Source organism: Rosa chinensis, chromosome 6 (genome assembly GCF_002994745.2).
Source record: "Rosa chinensis cultivar Old Blush chromosome 6, RchiOBHm-V2, whole genome shotgun sequence".
Classification (NCBI taxonomy): Eukaryota; Viridiplantae; Streptophyta; class Magnoliopsida; order Rosales; family Rosaceae; genus Rosa; species Rosa chinensis.
In genome coordinates, this window is record NC_037093.1 from 23,537,630 (window position 1) to 23,557,179 (window position 19,550).

At 37.8% G+C, this 19,550-nt stretch overlaps 2 protein-coding genes and 1 long non-coding RNA gene across 7 annotated transcripts; 2 read left to right on the forward strand and 1 right to left on the reverse strand.

The window, feature by feature from the left end:
* Nucleotides 1-1,178: 1,178 nt before the first annotated feature.
* On the reverse strand, nt 1,179-5,872 carry LOC121050278. Its single transcript, XR_005802542.1, has 4 exons — nt 2,909-5,872; nt 2,742-2,814; nt 1,732-1,822; nt 1,179-1,424 (listed from the first exon to the last, which is right to left on the reverse strand). It is a non-coding gene; the product is annotated as an uncharacterized LOC121050278 (long non-coding RNA).
* A 1,330-nt stretch (nt 5,873-7,202) lies between these two features.
* Nucleotides 7,203-11,329, forward strand: LOC112173219 (D-ribulose kinase). 4 transcript variants are annotated; one of them, XM_040508930.1, is made up of 10 exons: nt 7,203-7,375; nt 7,488-7,729; nt 8,280-8,419; nt 8,521-8,773; nt 8,876-9,008; nt 9,514-9,602; nt 9,886-10,163; nt 10,419-10,488; nt 10,589-10,800; nt 11,227-11,329. In XM_040508930.1, exons 1-9 carry the CDS (start codon nt 7,312-7,314, stop codon nt 10,787-10,789), a joined length of 1,470 nt encoding a protein of 489 aa, XP_040364864.1. In that variant the 5' UTR covers nt 7,203-7,311; the 3' UTR covers nt 10,790-10,800; nt 11,227-11,329. The 4 variants fall into 4 exon arrangements, with proteins under 4 accessions (XP_040364864.1, XP_024166571.1, XP_024166572.1 ...); XM_024310803.2 differs by lacking the exon at nt 11,227-11,329 and having other exon boundaries at nt 10,589-11,106; XM_024310804.2 differs by lacking the exon at nt 11,227-11,329 and having other exon boundaries at nt 7,206-7,375; nt 10,592-11,067.
* LOC112173218 lies at nt 11,255-18,602 on the forward strand. Of its 2 annotated transcripts, none has more exons than XM_024310802.2 (4): nt 11,255-11,329; nt 11,411-11,473; nt 11,573-14,005; nt 15,479-18,602. In XM_024310802.2, exons 3-4 carry the CDS (start codon nt 11,615-11,617, stop codon nt 18,395-18,397), a joined length of 5,310 nt encoding a protein of 1,769 aa, XP_024166570.1. In that variant the 5' UTR covers nt 11,255-11,329; nt 11,411-11,473; nt 11,573-11,614; the 3' UTR covers nt 18,398-18,602. The 2 variants fall into 2 exon arrangements, with proteins under 2 accessions (XP_024166570.1, XP_040364863.1); XM_040508929.1 differs by having other exon boundaries at nt 11,268-11,329; nt 11,610-14,005.
* Nucleotides 18,603-19,550: the final 948 nt, after the last annotated feature.

Below are 19,550 nucleotides of genomic sequence, written 5' to 3' on the forward strand. Positions count from 1 at the left end.
TCACCTTCATTGCATTTACAATGAGAAGAACTCCACATAATATGGAATTGCATGACTATATTAGAATTATCCTTCTCTGCTTCTCCATTTCCAGAAAACCTGAGACCTTCTAGAAGAAGAAAAAAAATAGCCCCAATATCACCAACTAGAAGAAGTTACATTTAAAAATAAAATATAAAAAAAGCCAACCAATAGATTTAAAAACTTGCATAAAATCTGGAATTTGTTTTAAGTTGAGTGCAAATTAAATATATTTTAACAGCTTGTCTCCAGTTTGTAACTAAGATTCAACAAGCAGTTGACCCAAAAAAAAAAAAAGATTCAACAAGCTAGTTTCTCATTTCAGAAGAAACATCCCAATACACCAGAATACTCAAAACATTCGCTAAAGATTGCATTCCAGCAACAAACCCTAATTAATTAACCAAAAAAAAAAAAAACAACTCCACGAATTTTCAAATCGAAAATGATCTAGCAATGGTAGGAAAAATGACATAAAACCATAATAAATAACTGACCCATTGTGAGCTTCTTATCTGGTCTGGATCCATTGAAAATGTGATCGAAGACGGTTCGAGTTGATATTGGAAAAGTATAAAGCAAGGAGCGGCGCGTGTGGCAAACTCTTGTGATGGCAAGTTTTGGAAGTTTGGGGCTTTTGTAGATCGGCTCAACCTGAAGACATTGGTGTAGGCGGTGTTGTGTACAACTTAAGAAGAATCTAAAAGCAAAAATTTGTGCAAGAGAATTTTTTTGGGTCGAGTAGGAAGTGCTTAAGTTGAGAACCCTACTCAAGTAACCAGCTCTGTTTGAGCCTTTTGGAGTAGGTATTGGATTGCAGAGTAGTTAATATAAAAAATTTGCCACGTATACAAATTGTGGAATATTAAATTGGAAAAAGCCCATTAGCCACCCATGATCGGTGAATGCTGCATGACAAGGCACCAATCCAACAAAATGGTGACAAACTGTTGGGTAACACACACCAACCCCAATCAGTGGGCTGAATTGGTGCTCACAAGCCCATTTTGTAGTAGTGACCCCATTCCAACAAACAACTCAGTAGTTGGTTTTTTAAAAGAGAAAATCTTTTGGCTTTTAGCTTTCAACTTCTCAATATTAGGGAGATACTTTGGACACTTGTCCATATGATTTAGAAGGGAGGTTGTACCATTCTTCCTAGGATCGGCATAGTACTCTTTCCGCAATAATTACATTTATCCTTAATTCTACCATCCACCACATCCCTCTCAAAATGATTCCAAATATCTGACATTTCTTTCCATTTCAACGCCTCAAGGATGCTTTCCACACTTCCATCATCTTCAACCTCGGTTGCTTCCTCTTTCTTCTTCCGGATTTGCAGCATTACTTCTTTCTTCAACTGGTATTGGTGTTGTCGATTCACCAACACTAGTGTTGATCTACAGCTTATAGAATTTGACTGTTAGAGTATATCGATACATAGACATAAAAACAGAAAACAAATAGCAAAACAGAAACAGATTGCAAAAAAGAAATTGTTTACAGAAAGAATTACATATTGCAGTAATAGTTTACAGAAAGCTGCACATATTGCAGAAACATAAACCAAAACAAATTGCAGAAACTGTTTACATAATGCAGAAACTGTTTACATAAGCAGAAACTGTTTACATATTGCAGAAAATGAAAACAAATTGCAGAAAATGTTTACACATTGCAGAAAATGTTTAGGACATAAGCACATACTTGAGATGATGAAGTTGATTTCGGATGAGCACCCGAACTAGTACCAGCTGATTTAGATTGCCTCTTCATTTTCTAGATTTGCAAATTACTCCTATTAAAATAAGTAAATAGAAACGTGAGTATAGAGGTCAAGAACACATGTTTAGACCAAAAAGCTACTGTATAGACTATAGCAGAAACTGATCAAGTTCAAAGTGACAACGGATACCATTTGAATCCGATATGTGAAGTATTACAAATTGGTGATGTTAAAGTTCATCATGAACATCATCTTATGGGGTAATGGTGTGTGCTTGTTTATGGTCCCATGACATAAAATAGAACTACAATTGTAAATCAAACCAAGAAAACATAGAAAGCCAAATTGTTACTTGTAGAGTAGTCTCTATCATAATCAAGCCAAGCAATGAACCACACAAAAACACTCCAACACAAATAAAAAGGTTATTTCTCCATTTTCTGAGCTTACCTACAGTCCCAGAGTCATTGTGTCCCAAAACCAACCAAATAATAGCAAAGTGAAGCAATAACAGAGCACTGATACAACATCTCAATTATGAAAAAACAACTGAACCATACCAACTATGAAAAAAAAAAATTCAGAAATCAGTCGCTCCCAAAAATGAAAATGTCATCAATTCCATATCTTTTAAATTGAATGAGTATGCAAAGTTGCAAACAGTCAAGTCAGAATGAAATCTCTTAAACAAAACTCAAATTCAGAATTGAATATAGTAAGAAGCTAAACCAACGATCATCCAGAACAATTTTCAACATCCAGAAACAGAATACCAAAGTTGATTGCCCTATATCTTAAATTAAGTCAAACCAACAATACTATAATAAATCCAGTCCAACAGAAAGAAGGTAACCAAAATTGATTCTCAAAATAGCTACAGAAAAGATCTTGCTTCTACAAATTTAATTAAAAGCCAAATTCATAAGAATAAACCCAACTCAACTTCAGGCAGAAAAAGAAAAGTGACACGAAAGGGAGAAATTTCCTTTACCTTCACAAATGCAGTGCAGGACCTGGGAGGCAATTGATTTCTATACTCCATTCACCAAATCACCAATAACAATCTGGGAAATCAAATAGAGACCATCAGCCCAATTAAGAAAGAAACCTCCACCAGACAATATTTGTTAAGAAAGAAAGTCTTAAACACATTCTCACCTTCTACACTAATCAAATATGGAGGCTAAAAGATGGATAGCTACTGTCTTCGGGAGTCTTCGGGTGGCTTCGTTAGTTCCTGTCTTCGGGCTTCGGTAGCGGCTACAGTGAGTCCACGAAGATCTAGATGAAAGGAAAACGTCGGGGCTGGGCTAAGAGTTGACTGGCTGAGGAAGTGACGGGCTCTGGTAGAGGCGATGGAGACGGCGACTCCACAAAGATGAAAACGAAAGGGGGCTGGGCTGAGAGAAGTGAGAGCTGAGTGGCTGAGACTCAGAGAGAAGTGAGGCAGTGAAAATGCTAGGGTCGAGGGCTCGAGGCTGTTTAGTTGTTCTCCAACCCTAAAACAAAACGATGTCGTTTTGTCAAATATGAACAGTAATTCAGTTTTCTGTTCGGCTTTCACCAAGCAAAAACCGAAAATCGAAAACCGAAAACCGAAAACCGAACTGAACAAAATCGGTTCGGTGCGGTTTTTTTTTTCTGTTCAGTTTTTTTTTGGTGTTGTTTTGTTCGGCTTTAGTTCGGGTTTTGGTGCGGTTTTTTTCCGTTTCAGTTTCGCGAACCTACCCCTACTCTCAGCATAAACTGAGGTTAGAAAACTAGGGATGCCATACAGTGAGCGCGCAACTAAAATTTGTTGTGAGGTGACAAATTGGGTCAGGATGAATTCATAATGTTTGCATGGCATAGAAACCAAATATTAGGGGCTGGTTGACGCCGTTGACCCCGGTTGTTGGTAGAAAATTAAGTAGAAGTCCAAAAATTATGCCCCATATTGAGAATTTGAAATCATGAAGTCGTTTTCAAAATGTAAAAAGGAGGCTTAGCAAGTGTTGCAACTCAAAATATCGTTACCCATACCAGACAATGATCAAAAGAGGCCTTGGTAAGTGTGCAACATTCAAAGTATGGTATCATGAATCTCATATGTATGTACCGTTCTAGATTTCATAATGGAGTCTATTGTAACTCAGGAAAAAAAAAAACTTTCATCTTTTGCTGGGTTAGGATGGAATTTATGTAGTCATCTTTCAATTTTAACAAGTTGGATAATTCATATCACCGGTTATAGTTACAACTTTAACCGCTCAAAAAACTCATGCAACGCACTATTTGATGCCTCATGGCATTTGGTCTTGTTCTATTTAGTTTTCATTTCAGATGCGTTTTTGCATCTAGTTATCTTTTTTCTTATTTATTTTTGTTGCGTTTGTCTCGCCCTATATATTGTTAGTATATTTAATATAGATTGGTGTATTTGATTAAAAAATAAATAAAATAAAAAAACATAGGAACATGAGTAATATCTGTTCTTACAAGTATTAAAACATAGTCAGTGGCGGAACCATTTATAGGCCTGAAGAGGTTCAAACCCCCCTAAGCAATCTGACAAAACATCTAATTAACCTATAGAAACTATATAAATGTTTGTGTTCTTTCAAGTTGACCCCCCTCCCAATATCCCTAATATTGCACAGTAACTACAAATCATAATAAATAACATCTTTTTATATGAAGTCAAAGTCTGATAACAAAAATTAATAAAAAACTAACACAGTAGTTCTTGAAAAATACATTCTCATTAAGTGTTTACTAAAATTAATAAATAAGAATATATATGGAAAAAATATTTACAGAATAAGTTTAGGTGATGTATTAGTTTATGAGGATAAACTAGTTTGTGTATACACACACATCTACACATATTTTTTTTTTAAAGTTAGAGATGCTATTTTATATATTGGTCAAGCACGTAAAAACGTTGTATTTAAATGATCGCCATTGTTTTACTTCTTATTTTTATCTCATTCATCGCTTAGAATTACCTATAAAAATTAGTTGTTCGTTTTGGTTATAGTTCAATTGCAAAATTTTCTTATTTAAATATTTTATAATATACAAACTAGCGAACAACGAAAAAGCGTTATACAGGGGAGGACCTCCTCAAGTTATTCCAACTATGTCGATCCAAAAGACCACATTAAACAACTTCATCCATCTGTTCTGGAAACCTCAACAACAGTCTTGATTAGAATATATAACACAAGAAGAATAATCATGAAGTGAGTACCTTCAGAAGATGATATTCACAAATGTTACTGACCTTTAGTAACAAAGATGCCAACTAATCAATACACTCCAAAATCTTAACATTCAATCACAAACACTAAAAGTAAATGCTACAAACATAAGTATAGACTAACATTCACTAGTAACAACAATCACACAACTATTAACAATGTTCAATAACAAATCAAATATCATTACTCATAGTCAATAACAACTAAAATATGGCTACTGAGGTTCAATAACAATTCATATTGGTTACTAAAGTTCGATAGCAAATCAGATATGGCTACTGGGGCTTCATAACAAATCAGATATGATTATTGAAGGTTAATAGGAAACCAAATATGCCTATGAGGGTTTTAGCAAACAAGATATGCCTATGTGGGTCTAGGTTATGCATCTCAAATTTTCATATGTAAAAGAATTTTTCATTAGCAAGAAATGATTTAAATCAACAAGCATAACTAATCAACACTAAATCCAATTGCAATGAAATTGAGGAAAAAAAATAACTTTAATTATTTGAAACAAAAAATCGCATACCTCATATCATCTCAATTGCACAGATAATTTCATTTTTGACCTATAATTTTGAACTCTTGGGCAATCGAGAATGATATTTGTCTATCTATCTCTGAATAAACGCTTCAAACTTAAAAAAAAAAAGAAAAAAAAGAAAAAAGAAGAAGACCAAATCTAAGAAAGATGCAAACTAAGAGATAGAGGCAATTGTGAATTACTTGAGTAGTTGTATGAATACGAATTATGGGGTTGATTCTCCATGAAGAATCAATTGATTCAATGAAGATAGGAAGAGAACCAGAGTTTCGTTGTGAATGAAGAAGAAACCAGATCTAAACCGCAAACATATCCCTAGCTAAGAGGAGGGTAGTTTATTAAATTCAACTTAACATAAAACAAACAGAAAATAGGCCGCACGGATGTAGGCTTTACGTAGGGGTAATTTGCTACACCGCACAGATTTCCTCAAAATAGAACCTGCGCATGGAAGAATTAGGTTTTTTTTTTTTTTTTTTTGACTTGAATGGTAATTCCATTGATAATAATGCATGCCAAGAAGGTCATTACATACTCACCCGCTGACACATAACAATGACCAGATCAAGGTTTCGTGGAGGAGCCACAGTAGTACATGGGATAAACCAATTATATTCGAACTAATCGCTCACTTTAAAAGCGAGCCTAAAAGCTATGGAAACATAGCGAATAGACAAGCCAAACTACACTCATTAGGTTTCTAATACAAGACACTTATTGTTATTAGACAAAAGCTAAAAAGATAGGTTTGGGCCAAGAGCCTAAACCCCAGCCCAAAATAGCAATGGACTAGGGCAAAACCCCAGCCCAACAGTTAGAGGCCCAATAGGAAGTCCACCAAGAAAAACTTGCTCCAGGCCCATCACTCTGGTTCGGGCCAGTCCACCTTGCCTCCCACCATCCCTTCGGACCTCCACCGACCGGACCTCGCTCCGGCTGACCCACATCGCCCTACTCGCGTCGCCCTCTCCGCCTTGCCTCCAAGTCGTCCCAAGCCAACGCCGCCACGAGATGCAACCAGCACAGAAACCCAACACTGTTCCAGGCCCGTGACCATACCCCGCCGTCAAATCGAAATCGAGGGCACCGGCGATCCTAGAACGCAGCAGCAAGGATCGACGACTGGATCCGTAAAGCCCCGAACACCCCATCGAACAAACCCAGCCGAACTGTTGACAAAACCCGAGCAAATTCCCTCCGACAATCCCATGAGCATTTAGACCTCCCGTCCGGCAGCAAACCTATGGTGGCGGTGTGGCTGGAGACCACCCCGGCGACCGGGTGCCGCCGGAGGTTCTGAAGCCGCCTTAGGGTTTTCTCAGAGAGACAATTAAAAAAAAGTGATTTTCGGAAGAACTTAGGCTTAGTTTATAGTTAGTGGTAATTTATTATTAATAATTTTATACAGATTTGCTCACCTAAAGGACAGTTTTAAGGGATTGTAAGAGACAAATGCATCTAAACCACATGTATTAAATATAAAAGCATAAATTGTAACAACTTAAAACTGTACATTTATTGCCGTCAGATTCACTTGTCTGTCACTGTCCCTTAAAAACTGTCGAGCAGGCAATTTTATAATACACAAAATAGCGAACGCCGAGAAAACATTAATACCCAAGTTATTAATCCTAATTCCGCCCGTGGACATAGTTATATTATTTTATTTTCTGGACGAATTAAGACATTGTTTCCAGAGACCGATCTTCCCGTGGTTGAAAATCCAGTGACCCCATTATCCTAAGCAAGTCTCCTCCTCGTCACTAGTATCAATGCTGGCTTCAGTTCATCATCATCCTGCCTTTGCAAGCTCCTTCCTGTTCCCCTGCTCACATGGTCCTCCATCCCATCTTTTCTTTTTGTCATTTAATTTCCTTTAGTAGCTACAGCCATTGCTATCACTCAAGCTGTGTTAAAGTAGTGTTTGATCATCATTCTGACGCTGCAGGGTATCCTAGTCCAAGAAGGCAATCTCCACCAACTGGGTTGCACTTGAACAGAGCTCTGATCAAACTGAGAAGACCAAGAGGTCCAAGGCCAATGACTTTTGGGAGCAATGGGGGTGAACCTGAAGTTGGGGAGCGGCTTTATCTGGGACTGGACTTTGGGACTTCTGGAGCGAGGTTTGCCCTTATCGATAAACGAGGGATAATTCATGCTGAGGGAAAGAGAGAATACCCTCTTTTTATGGTATGCTACATTTGCTTTAGGATTCCATGTTTTGGTTCTTGGCTCGTTCATTTTCAATCAAGTACTGATGAAATAAAATGCTTGGAATCATTTGTTCTGATTGGGTAGCAATCAATCTTTGTGTTACTGAGGAGTATGTGTATAACATAGATGATAGTGAAATGAAGAGGATCCCTGATATGTGTTCTGTCAATAATTATCCACTAAACAAGTTGAAAATTCTAGCATCTCTGAGAGGTTGTCAAATGAGAATTTCTTATGAAGGAAGGACCTAGAACATGTGTTGCGCTTGACACAGCATTGTGATATAGTCATGACTCATGAGAGAGAATTCCAGCAGTAGATATTGGTTTCAGAATTTTGTGGAAGATGAATCAAAAAGCTGTTAAAAAATTGGATACTTTGGTTCAACATACAACTGGATAACTAAAAGATCAAGGAGTTAATTAAGTACTGTGGACCTAACAAGAAGAATCAATTGCTTTTCTGAATATTTTCACTAATTTTGCTTGCCCAAGTAACTGATATTTTCTTTCCATTGTCTAGAAAGAGTGAAGAAAAAATGGATTGGGCCCGTTCATGGAAGGCCACTCTCTTCTCACTTCTTGGAGACATTCCATCTCATCTTCGTAAACTGATTGCTTCTATTTCCATTGATGGGACTTCTGCAACTACTCTCATTGTTGACAGGTAAATACCTTAAGGCTTTGATGCTTATGCGTTCACTTGCAAAGTTCCATTTTCCACATCAAGATTAAATTCAAAGTTGGCATTTGACTTTGAATATGCAGCAACACAGGAGAGCCGTTATGGAGACCTTTCCTCTACAATGAGAGCTGCCCTGATGCTTTACCGACGGTTAAATCCATTGCTCCTCCAAACCATACGGTCTGCTCTGGTTCCTCTACTCTGTGCAAGCTTGTCTCCTGGTGGGAGAATGATGATCCAAATAAAAAATATGCACTACTGTTGCACCAAGCAGATTGGCTTTTGTGGCTTCTTCATGGAAAACTCGGAGTGTCTGATTATAATAATGCTCTGAAGGTAGTTTCTGTAACCCTTTTCTCTAGTTTATGTTTACATCTTCTAGCTTTGAAGCATTAAATTTCTATGTTTGGATAATGTAGTTCTATTTATTTGCTTTAGGTTGGTTATGATCCTGAGCTTGAATCCTATCCACCCTGGCTACTCTCTCAGCCCTATTCACAACTTTTACCTTCTGTTGGAGCTCCTGGAACTTCAATCGGTCATTTGAAAGAGGACATTAGATCGGATTTTGGTAAAATTTTCTTGCAATTGGCATAATAATAGCACTTAAACAAGTTCTTTGAGGCGAATCAGTTGTCCATTTATGTATTGATCATTGACCTTGTATAGTAGCAACTAGCGACTGACAATATCAGGAAAGCTTTCGAGCAAAGTTCATGCGAAATGAATTCTAATTATACACTTTTTTACTTTTTAGCACCAAAAAAAAAAAAACACCAATAAGCTGAGCTGGTGTGCTCCTGATTCTGCTAGTTAAATTAAACATTATACTAAGTGTGGTAGTTGGACAATTGTATACTGAAAAATGGTGCTCAAGTTTCTAAGGTATCTGATAGGGCAATGCATTTTGTATCTTTTTATTTAGGTTAAGACTTATGATTTTGTTCAGGTTAAGACTTATGCATTTTGTTCAGGTTAAGACTTATGATTTCGAAATATTGCAAGCCATGCAGTACATATCTTAAGCATGTTTTATAGCAGTTTAACCTGATAACATATAAAATATGTAATTGCAGGTTTCCCAAGTGATTGTGCTGTATGCACAGGAACCACTGATAGTATAGCAGCTTTTTTAGCAGCTCGTGCAACACAACCTGGGAAAGCTGTGAGTTCCTTGTGTTCCTTCTTACTCAGTCAGAAACTTCTTTAAGGCATTGCCTAATGGTTAGGTCATCAAATCATATGACTTTTTTTTTCCCCTCAACTCCTTACACCTTATTTTATTTCTGCATTTCCCCATCCTGTGCAAACATTGTTGCTTACAATGCAATCAAAGTGCTGTTTTATAAGTTGTCTTGCATTTGTAATTTCCTGAGATCTTGTTGCTTCCAAATGTACACATGCCTACTATTGATTATTTAGCAAATAGTCTAAAACTTTGTATCCAGGTAACTTCTTTGGGTTCAACACTTGCCATAAAACTGCTGAGCACTACTAGGATTGAGGATGCACGGTTTGGGGTGTATAGTCATCGCCTTGATGATAAGTGGCTTGTTGGAGGTGCTTCAAATACTGGTGGAGCAGTTCTTAGACAAATTTTCACTGACCAGCAACTGGAGAAATTGAGTGAACAGATTGATCCCATGGAAGCTTCTCCTCTAGACTACTACCCACTGCAATCAGTTGGTGAGAGATTTCCAGTGGCAGATCCGAATATGGCTCCAAGGTACTTGTTTTTTAAGGGAAGAGGAAATAAATATATGAGTGGTGCGTTAGAGTAGTATCTTTTGCACATAATTTGTGGAAGCATTGTCAATCTTTCGCCTAACAAAAGCAGTACACAATGAGATGCCTTCTGTAGAAAAGATTATATATTCAACTAGCTTAGATGTGGGAAACAGAAGCCAATGACCACATCTTTTTTCATGATAATAAAGTAGAAATAATCAGCTGCAGATTATTAGTTTTCATTCCTGTGCAGATTACACCCACGTCCAGAAAGTGAGGTGGAGTTTTTGCATGGGATTCTTGAATCCATTGCGCGTATAGAGGTAATGATAATAGACATTGCCTTCTCTCTACTCGAGCTTGATCAGTTGTGGTAGAAATTCAGGTCTAATGACTTTGGAACCTTCTCACTTGTACAATAAGCAGGCAAAAGCTTACAACTTACTCAAGGAACTAGGCGCAACCCAAGTTGATGAAGTGTTCACAGCCGGAGGTGGTGCGAGAAATGAGAAATGGACAAAGATTAGAGAGAGAGTACTTGGTTTGCCTGTAAGTTCTGCAATTCAAACCGAGGCTGCATATGGAGCTGCTTTGTTGGCTTTGAGGGGAATCCATGAGAAATGAATCTAGTATATGTAAGATGATATTGTATATTCATATGGACTGGATTAGTAATTGGCCTACTAAATAGCGTCTGATTTGGTACTTTGGTAACCAATGTTCCAAGTAAATGTTGCATAAGTAAGCTACTTTTATTATTATTTATTATTGCTTTGAATATATTATTTTTTCTTATTTACATATTTGTAATAATTTTCCTAAAAGCATGGCTCCTGGACTCTCCAAATGGGAGGGGCGGCCTGATCTGTCTCATATGGACTAAACCCAACCAACCAAAATGATTATTGAAGATCTATCTCATCAACATTCCTAATGCAAATAATTGGTTTCAATGGAGAATATATGTGCATAACTCCCACCATATGCTATTTTGTTTTCTCTGGTTTTTAAACCGATGGTCAAGTACATTGATTCATAACATTAACATTCAGCTGTTGTAGCTGTTTTCCCTAGGTCCCTAAAATGCAGAGAAGAAAAAGAAGTGAAAGAGAGGAGCAAAGCTGAGGAAGTCAGGAACACATTGCTTTTTCTTTCTCTCTTCTGGTGAGTGCTTTCTCTACCGAGGTAATTTCCATTTCATTTCTTATTTCTTTCCAATAATCTCAACCAATTTGTTGCCTTCAGGTCTTGGATTCATCATGATCACCATCTGAAATTTTAGAATTTTATTTTAATTCAACTTTTGTGGTAGGTTTTTCTCTCTCTGATTATTCCCTAAATCTATTACAATCATTTTTCTTTTGCTTTTGATCTATTGGGTAGACATTAAATTTTTCATTCATACAGATTGGAGCTGAAATCAATATCTGTATCCATTATCCAGAGGACATGGGGTTTGTGTTAGAAATTGGAGTTCAAATCAGGAAATCTGTGACCACATCACTCAGAACATGTTACAGATCACTTTTCCATCATCCATTTCTCGTGGCATTTCTGCTTTTCTTGATATTTCTGCAGAGATTCTTTCCCTCTGCATTTTCTGTTTTGGTGACTGCATCCCCTGTTTTGGTCTGCTCTGTTGTTCTTCTTGGGACCCTTTTGATTTTCGGCCAGCCAGAATTACCTGAAACCAAAAGGCAAAAGAAGATTACCCATGATTTTGCTTCTCTTAGAACCCGGGTTTCAGCGGATGCGGCTGTTACTTTGGAGAGGAATGGGAGGTTTTCTATACATAAGTTCTCAGGAAAGAGTTTAGATGAAGTGAGTTGCAGTAGATACAGTAGTGATCGTGAAGGTTCAATTGGTTATGTGCCTCTTATTGATGAGACATTTCACTACGCCGAGAGTGAGAAGAGAGAATTAAATAGTAAGGAGCTGGAGAACCAGAGAGTCATTCATAAGCAGAAATTCGGGATTGATGCCATGACAAGGAATGTGGAAGCTATTGAGAAGCCGGCTTCCCTCAAAGGTGATCACTCGGAGTCTTCACAGGGTGGCGGTGGTGGTGATGATGAGGCTTCAGATTCTGGCTCAGACCAAGCAGAGAGTTCGTCACCAGATGCTTCAATAGCAGACATCCTTCCAATTCTTGATGAGCTACACCCACTTTTAGACTTAGATGCTCCACTACCTGCTCATATGTCCCCTGATGATTCTGGGGTTGGGTCTGATAGGAGTAATGATGGCAGTAATGAGTCAGATGATGAGGATACTGAAATCCGGGGTCGAGGAGTAGAAGAGTATGGGGTTGATGATAATGATGGCGATGAGGAAGAAGCACATGATGGTAAAGAGGATGAAAGCAAATCTGCAATCAAGTGGACAGAGGATGACCAAAAGAATCTCAGGGACTTGGGGAATTTGGAGCTTGAAAGGAACCGATGCTTGGAGAACCTTATTACAAGGAGAACTGCATCGAAAAGACAGAACCCTGAGAAGAATCTGATAGATTTAGATACTTCTGAAAATCCCTTTAATATAACACAAATTTCGACAACAAGACACAACCCTTTTGATCTCTCACATGATTCCTATGATGATATGGGGTTGCCACCCATTCCTGGTTCTGCTCCATCTACTTACTTACCAGGAAGAAACCCCTTTGATCTTCTGTATGAGCCAAATGAAGAAAATCCTGAGCTCAAGGGAGATCATGTTGAGCAAGAATTTGCGACAGTTGTCCCCAATAATACATTCTTTTGCAGGCATGCAAGCATTAGACCATCTAGGTTAGGGGATGCCAGGCAAGAGAGGCAAGACCTTAAATGGAGACCTGTTTTTGTACCAGAACAGTTGGCTTCAGAAGAAACAAGCTATTGCTCATTCCAAACATTACCAAGAGAAGCTAGTGATTCCAAGTTGAGTTCCATTCCTGATATTGAGTCAGTGAGTTCCGGAGAAGATCTGGATGAAAGGAAGTTCAATGAGCGCGTTAAAGAAGCAGAAGTGATCTCCAATATATACCAAGCTTCTGAGCTTGTTGACCATAGAAGGCATTCTTCTGAAGATCTAGATCATCTGGAAATGGAACGGCCTGGGAAAAAAGATGTCCAGCATGATGAGCCGGAAATAAAATTGGGCCAGGTGGAGAATGGGAATGCAAGCTTGTCTGGTACAGGAGGATTTGTTATTCCTGTGGAACCTATTACTAATGCAACTTATTTGAAACCAGAAGCATCTGAAGATAAAAACAGCAGTAGGTCAAGCTTGTCATCGTCATCAGAAGCAGATGAAAAATCTTCAGATTTGAGGAAAGATGGATCAAAATTTTTTGAGCCATTTGAGACACAAGTGCAAACTACGAGTGGAATGCTGGATGACAATCAACATAAGGAGCCAGTCTATGACACAAGCCCCCCAGCATCTGCAAAGGTCCTTTCCTTTAACTCCATTTCTTCTGATATTCAAGCAGAAATATCTGAAGTGGTTACACTTCCATCATTGGCTGAAATGCGTGTTCCCTCCATAGACCAAGCCACAGATTCAGATTTTCATGGTAAAATCATAGAAGAAGGTACTTCAGGTAATGAACAGATTGGTGCCACCTCACATGTACGTGCATCTGTTGAAAATGGAAGAGATCCTGGGGAATGCAACCGGCTCTTCTTAACAGCTTCTCATTCAGATTTAAATGATGATCTCCCTAAGAATTTGAATGTGAAAGCAGCTTTTACAGACTCTAGTCCTCAGTATGTTTCTTCGAAAGATAAAATGCCAGCAGAGGAGAAAAACTTATTCTTGTCCGATATGCCCTCTTTTCATGATCATTTTACATTTCCTGTAAGTCATGCAATCATTATCCGTATTGTATTTCAGTGCTTATTTCATACTTATCATGTTGTACTTAAATTGATTGAATGCTTTTCCCTGTTTATTGCTTGAATTGTCTAGAACACTGCATTATTGTTGCAGATAGTGTAAGTGACTGTCTTTGTTTTTGGTAAGTAGTGTAAATGACTTTGTCAGTCACTCTGATTTGGCATAATTAAATTGAAGTTATGAAGTTATGAGTCTCTTGGATATGCCAAACTTTTATCAGACATCATGTTGCCATATTAATATTTCTTCTGTTGAAGTGAAAGTTGTATTTGAAGATCTGTTTAAATCACATGAGCTTTTTCTATATATTAGTTTGACTATCCAAAAAATCAAAGTTTTTGTGTTATTTCTGAAGATTAATCCGTTCTTTATAGTTGTTTTCCTCATGTATAATATTATACAAAGATATATGTTTTACATTCCAGGTGCGTGCTAGGTTAGAGCCTTGGCTAGTTAGCTATAAGGGAAGCTTATTTATACCTACTGATTTTGTAAAGCTCACCTTATTTCCATTATTTCAAGAAAGGACTCAATAAATGGACCAGTTAATAAAATCCTAGAGTTGTCATGAGGAGAAAATACTTGGTTTTATTTTGCTATGTGAAGTGTTTGCTGTTCTATGCTCTTTTTTGATTTTTTATATTTTATAATTTATTTTATTGAAATGCTTTTGCTGATTTCTGATGAAATCTCTTGGTTTTTGAGTTACCATTTACAAGTTCTAGGAAGTTGCTTGTTAACTGAATTGTAGTGTCATCTTGGTACTGTATGTGTGGGAGAGAACAAATTGGCATTGGAAATATTCACATGAAGTATTTTTCACAGAATTGTTTCTTACAATACATATGCTTTTTTTGTTCGATGAGGAATTACATCAACAGAAGAAGCACTCTTTTTTCTTTTTTCAAAATTTCACTTTTGGTTTGCAAAATTCATCTTCAGGTGCTATTAGTGCTATGATTCTTTTAATTTTTCGTATCTAAAAAGAAACCTTGTCCAATGATCTTCTGTTTGCTGTTACTTAATCCACCACAACATTCAGCTATATCCTTTTTGTTGGATGATGCATGCTAGTTCCCATATTAGTTCATCCAACATGAGAGGTTCTGGATGCTTTCATGCATGTCTTACTATAGGAGTTGTTTTAAGTAATTCCATGGTCTCATAATTTGTTAGAATCTTCTTTTTAACCATGTTTACTTCTCTGCGGTCAGCCATTGGATTTCCATGCTTCTGCATTGCATATATAATGCTTGATTGTTTCCCTATGATCTGTACTTTTGTATTGGTCAAACCAACTCTTCTGGTTAGGCCGAGTCATTTTTAAATTTTTTTTTCCCCATCTATGGACCACCCAAAGCCTTAATAATAATTATTTTCATTGGTTATGCAAAAAAATATAGGAGTCTAATCATGGTTTCTCTGACATTTTAGGAACCACGTATCATCTTATCAGAGTCAAAAGAAGATTCAAGCATCAAGGACTTAAATGCAGTTGGAGTCCCAGACCCCCCTGTGGGTGTAAAATCCACCTCAAGCAAGGTGATAGAATCAAGCAACGAAGCATCTGGTGTTCAACAAACTATCAGTACTCATATTGCTATGGAGCAAGTCTCAGAAGCTAATGAGCTGCCAAAGCCATCAAATTCAAAAGATGGGTCAGTGGAAGTAGGAACTACTGCAGTGGATTCTACAAAGGAGATTGCATCAAGCAATGCAGGAACAAGTATTCAAGGAACTGTCACGCCTCATGTTTCTCCAAAGCAATTCTCAGAAGCTAATGTTGGTGGGCAGACACAACCATCAAATTCAAAAGATAAATCGTCAAAAGTGGAAACTAGTGCAAAGGGTTCTACCAAGGAGATTGCATCAAGCAACACAGAAACTGGTGTTAAAGAACCTATTGCTACTCCTAATTCTCCAAAGAAAGTCTCAGAAAATAATGATCCTGTGCTGCCTATTTCATCAAAATTCAAGGATGGGTCAACAGAATTAGGAACCAAAACTTCTCCGAAGAAAGTCTCAGAAGCTAATGATCGCGAGGTGCGTAAACCATCAAATTCAAAGGATGGGTCGACAGAATTTGGAACCAATGCAATGGGCACTACCAAGGAGATTACATCAATTAATATAGGAACTGCTGTTCAGGAAACAGTTACCACTGATCATGCTCCTAAGGAGGTTTCCGAAGATAATGTTGGTGAGCTGCCAAAACTATCAAATCCAAAAGATGGATCTACAGACGTTGGAAATAATACAGTGGGTTCTACCAAGGACATTGCACTAAGCAGTACAGGATCTGGTGTTCAAGAAACTGCTGAAACTCCTCTGAAGCAAGTCTCAGAAAGTGATGTCAGTAAGCTGCCAAAATTGTCAAAGGACATTGCATTAAGCAATACTGGATCTGGTGTTCAAGAAACTGCCACCACTCCTGTGAAAGAAGTCTCAAAAACTGATGTCAGTGAGTTGCCAAAATCGTCAAATGATGAACTAGCAAAAGTAGCAACTAATGATGCAGTTGGTTCTACCACGAGTCTTCAAGAAACTGCCCCTACTCTTCTGAAACAAATCCCCAAAGGTGATCTCAGTGAGTTGCCAAAATCATCAAATTCAAAGGATGGATCAAATAAAATAGAAAGTAATGCAGTGGGTTCTGCCAAGGAGATTGCATCAAATACTATAGGAACTGGTGTTCAAGAAACTGTCTCTACTCAAACTCCTGTAAAGGAATTATTAGATGTTGGAGACCAGCCAAAACCATCAGATTCAAAAGATGAACATAAAGAAATAGAAATTAATGCAGTGAGTTTTACGAAGGAGACTGCATCAAAAAATGCCAGATCTGGTGTAAAAGAAACAGTTACTACTGACCAAAGGAAAGTCTCAGAAGGTAATTTAATTGAGCTGCCAAAAACGTCGAATTCAAAGGATGAATCATTGGAAGTAGCAACTAGTAATGCAGTGGGTTCTACTAAGAATGTACAAGAGACTGCCAGTAATCCTTTGGAAGAAGTTTCAGAAGGTAATGTCTTTGAGCTGCCAAAACCTTCAAACTCAAAGGATGGATCACCAGGAGTAACTAATGCAGTGAATTCTACCAACAGTGTTCAAGATACTAGCGTTGGTGAGCTTCCAAAACCTTCAAATGCAAATGATGGATTGACAGAAGTAAGAACTAATGCACTGGATTCTACCAAGAAGCTTGCATCAAGCAACACAGGAACTTGTGTGCAAGAAGGTAACGCCACTCATACTGCTAAACAAGTGTCAGAAGGTAATCTCTCTGAGCTGCCAACACCATCACATTTAAATGACGGATCAGCAGAAGTAGGAACTAATGCAGTGGGTTCTACCAAGAACGTTGAAGAAACTGCTACTCCGAAGCAAGTTTCAGAAGGTAAGAACAACGAGCTGCTAAAACCTTCAGACTTAAAGGATGGATCACCAGAAGTAACTGGTGCAGTGGATTCTACCAAGAGTGTTCAAGATACTAACGTCGGTGAGCTCCCAAAACCTTCAAATGCAAAGGATGGATCGACAGAAGTAATAACTAATGCAGTTGATTCTACCAAGAAGCTTGCATCAACCAACATGGAAAGTAATGTGCAAGAAGGTATCACTGCTCATACTGCTCAACAAGTGTCAGAAGGTAGTCTCTCTGAGCTGCCGACACCATCACATTTAAATGACAGATCAGCAGAAGGAGGAACTAATGCACTGGGTTCTACCAAGAGTGTTGAAGAAACCGTAACCACTCTGAAGCAAGTTTCAGAAGGTAATATCAACAAGCTGCCAAAACCTTTAGACTTAAAGGATGGATCGACCAAAGTGCCTAATACAGGCAGTTCTACCAAGAGTGTTCAAGAAACTTTCACTATAAAAAAAGTTTCAGAAGGTAATGACGGTGAGCTTCAAAAACCTTCAAAGGATGGATCAACAGAAGTAGGAACTAATGTAGTTGATTGTACCAAGAAACTTGGAACTAGTGTACAAGAAAGTATCACTGCTCATACTGAAAATAAAGGTGCAGAAGGTGGTGTTGGTGAGCTTCCCAAATCATCAAATTTAAAGGATGAATTACCAAAAGTAGGAGTTGATGCAGTCGGTTCCTCCAAGGACATTCCATCGAGCAACACAGAATCTGGTGTTCAAGAAAGTATCACTACTTCAGAAGGTGATGTTGCTGAGTTGCCAAGACCATCGAATTCGGATGGTCATGTTGGTGAGGTTCTAAAACCATCTATTTCAGAAGAAAGTAATGCGGGTGAATTGACAAAACCAACAAATCCAAAGGAAAGTAATGCTGGTGAGTCGCAAAAAACACCAGAATCAAAAGGATGGTTATGGTGGTGATTTGTTGTCAAAACCATCAACTCCAAAAGAAAGTAATACAGGGTGAATTTCCCAGACCATATAGTTCATAGCATCAATCTGCAAACGTAGTAACTAATGTAGTGAGTTCTGCTGAGGAAAAAAAAATCAAACTTATTAGCTGCTTCCATATCCACTTTGTAAACAATTGTGACGTAACATACTAAAGCCGTATTATTACACAAAATCATTTTCGTTTTAGGCTTTGTAGAATTGTAGGTAGATGCCTGCGTTGATTAAATTGAATTATCTCAACTCTATTCCGCAGCCTATCTCAAGCTCATATCCTTCTCGTTGATATCTAACAATATAAAGATGGGGTTATTGTGAATTCGGTCAAAGGACTAGGTTGACACCAAGACAAGCGTTTAACTTCACCTCAAGAAACTTGTATGGGCCGGGCTAGGGCCGGCCCTACCCTAAATTTTAGGGCTTAGGGTCGGGCCGGGCTGGGTCTAGTTAAAGTCAACAAAATTTAGGGCCGGGGCTTAAATATGCTAACACTTACCCGCCTGAAAGGCCCGAGCCACTAGGGCCGAAAGGCGACCCGGCCTTTCTAATAGGGCCGAAATGGGCCTGAAAATGCCTTAATTTGTTTAACAAAAAGAAATATATTACTTTTATTTTTTTTATCTCAAAATGTGGTTCATTGGTTTTTTTTTTTTTTTTTGAGTGGAAGACGTCAATAAAACCAACACACACACCCATGCAGGCAGACGCACGAACCATTGGGTGTTTTAACTAACCCAGGTCCCTCAAATCTGCTGGCCACGGGATGAAGCTGGGATTCGAACTCTAGACCTGGGGGTTCTAGACTAGGCAGCTCGACCAACACACCACACCACGTGGTTGGTTCAATGGTTATATAGGTAATACAAGACTCATTATTTTTTGTTGATCATATTTAATATAAATATATATATTGGAATTAACTTATAAGTTATAACATTTATAAATATTAGTTAAGATGGTTATATTCAATTAACTATCTCTCTAAATCTCCCAAAATTAATTGTTGTTTAACAAAGGAAACAAAAATTAAAGAACATAAAGCTAGGAAATCAATTACAAAAATTAGATAAGTTGTATGTTATAGACTAAAGAGAAACATATTTAAAAAATAGAAAAAATAGAA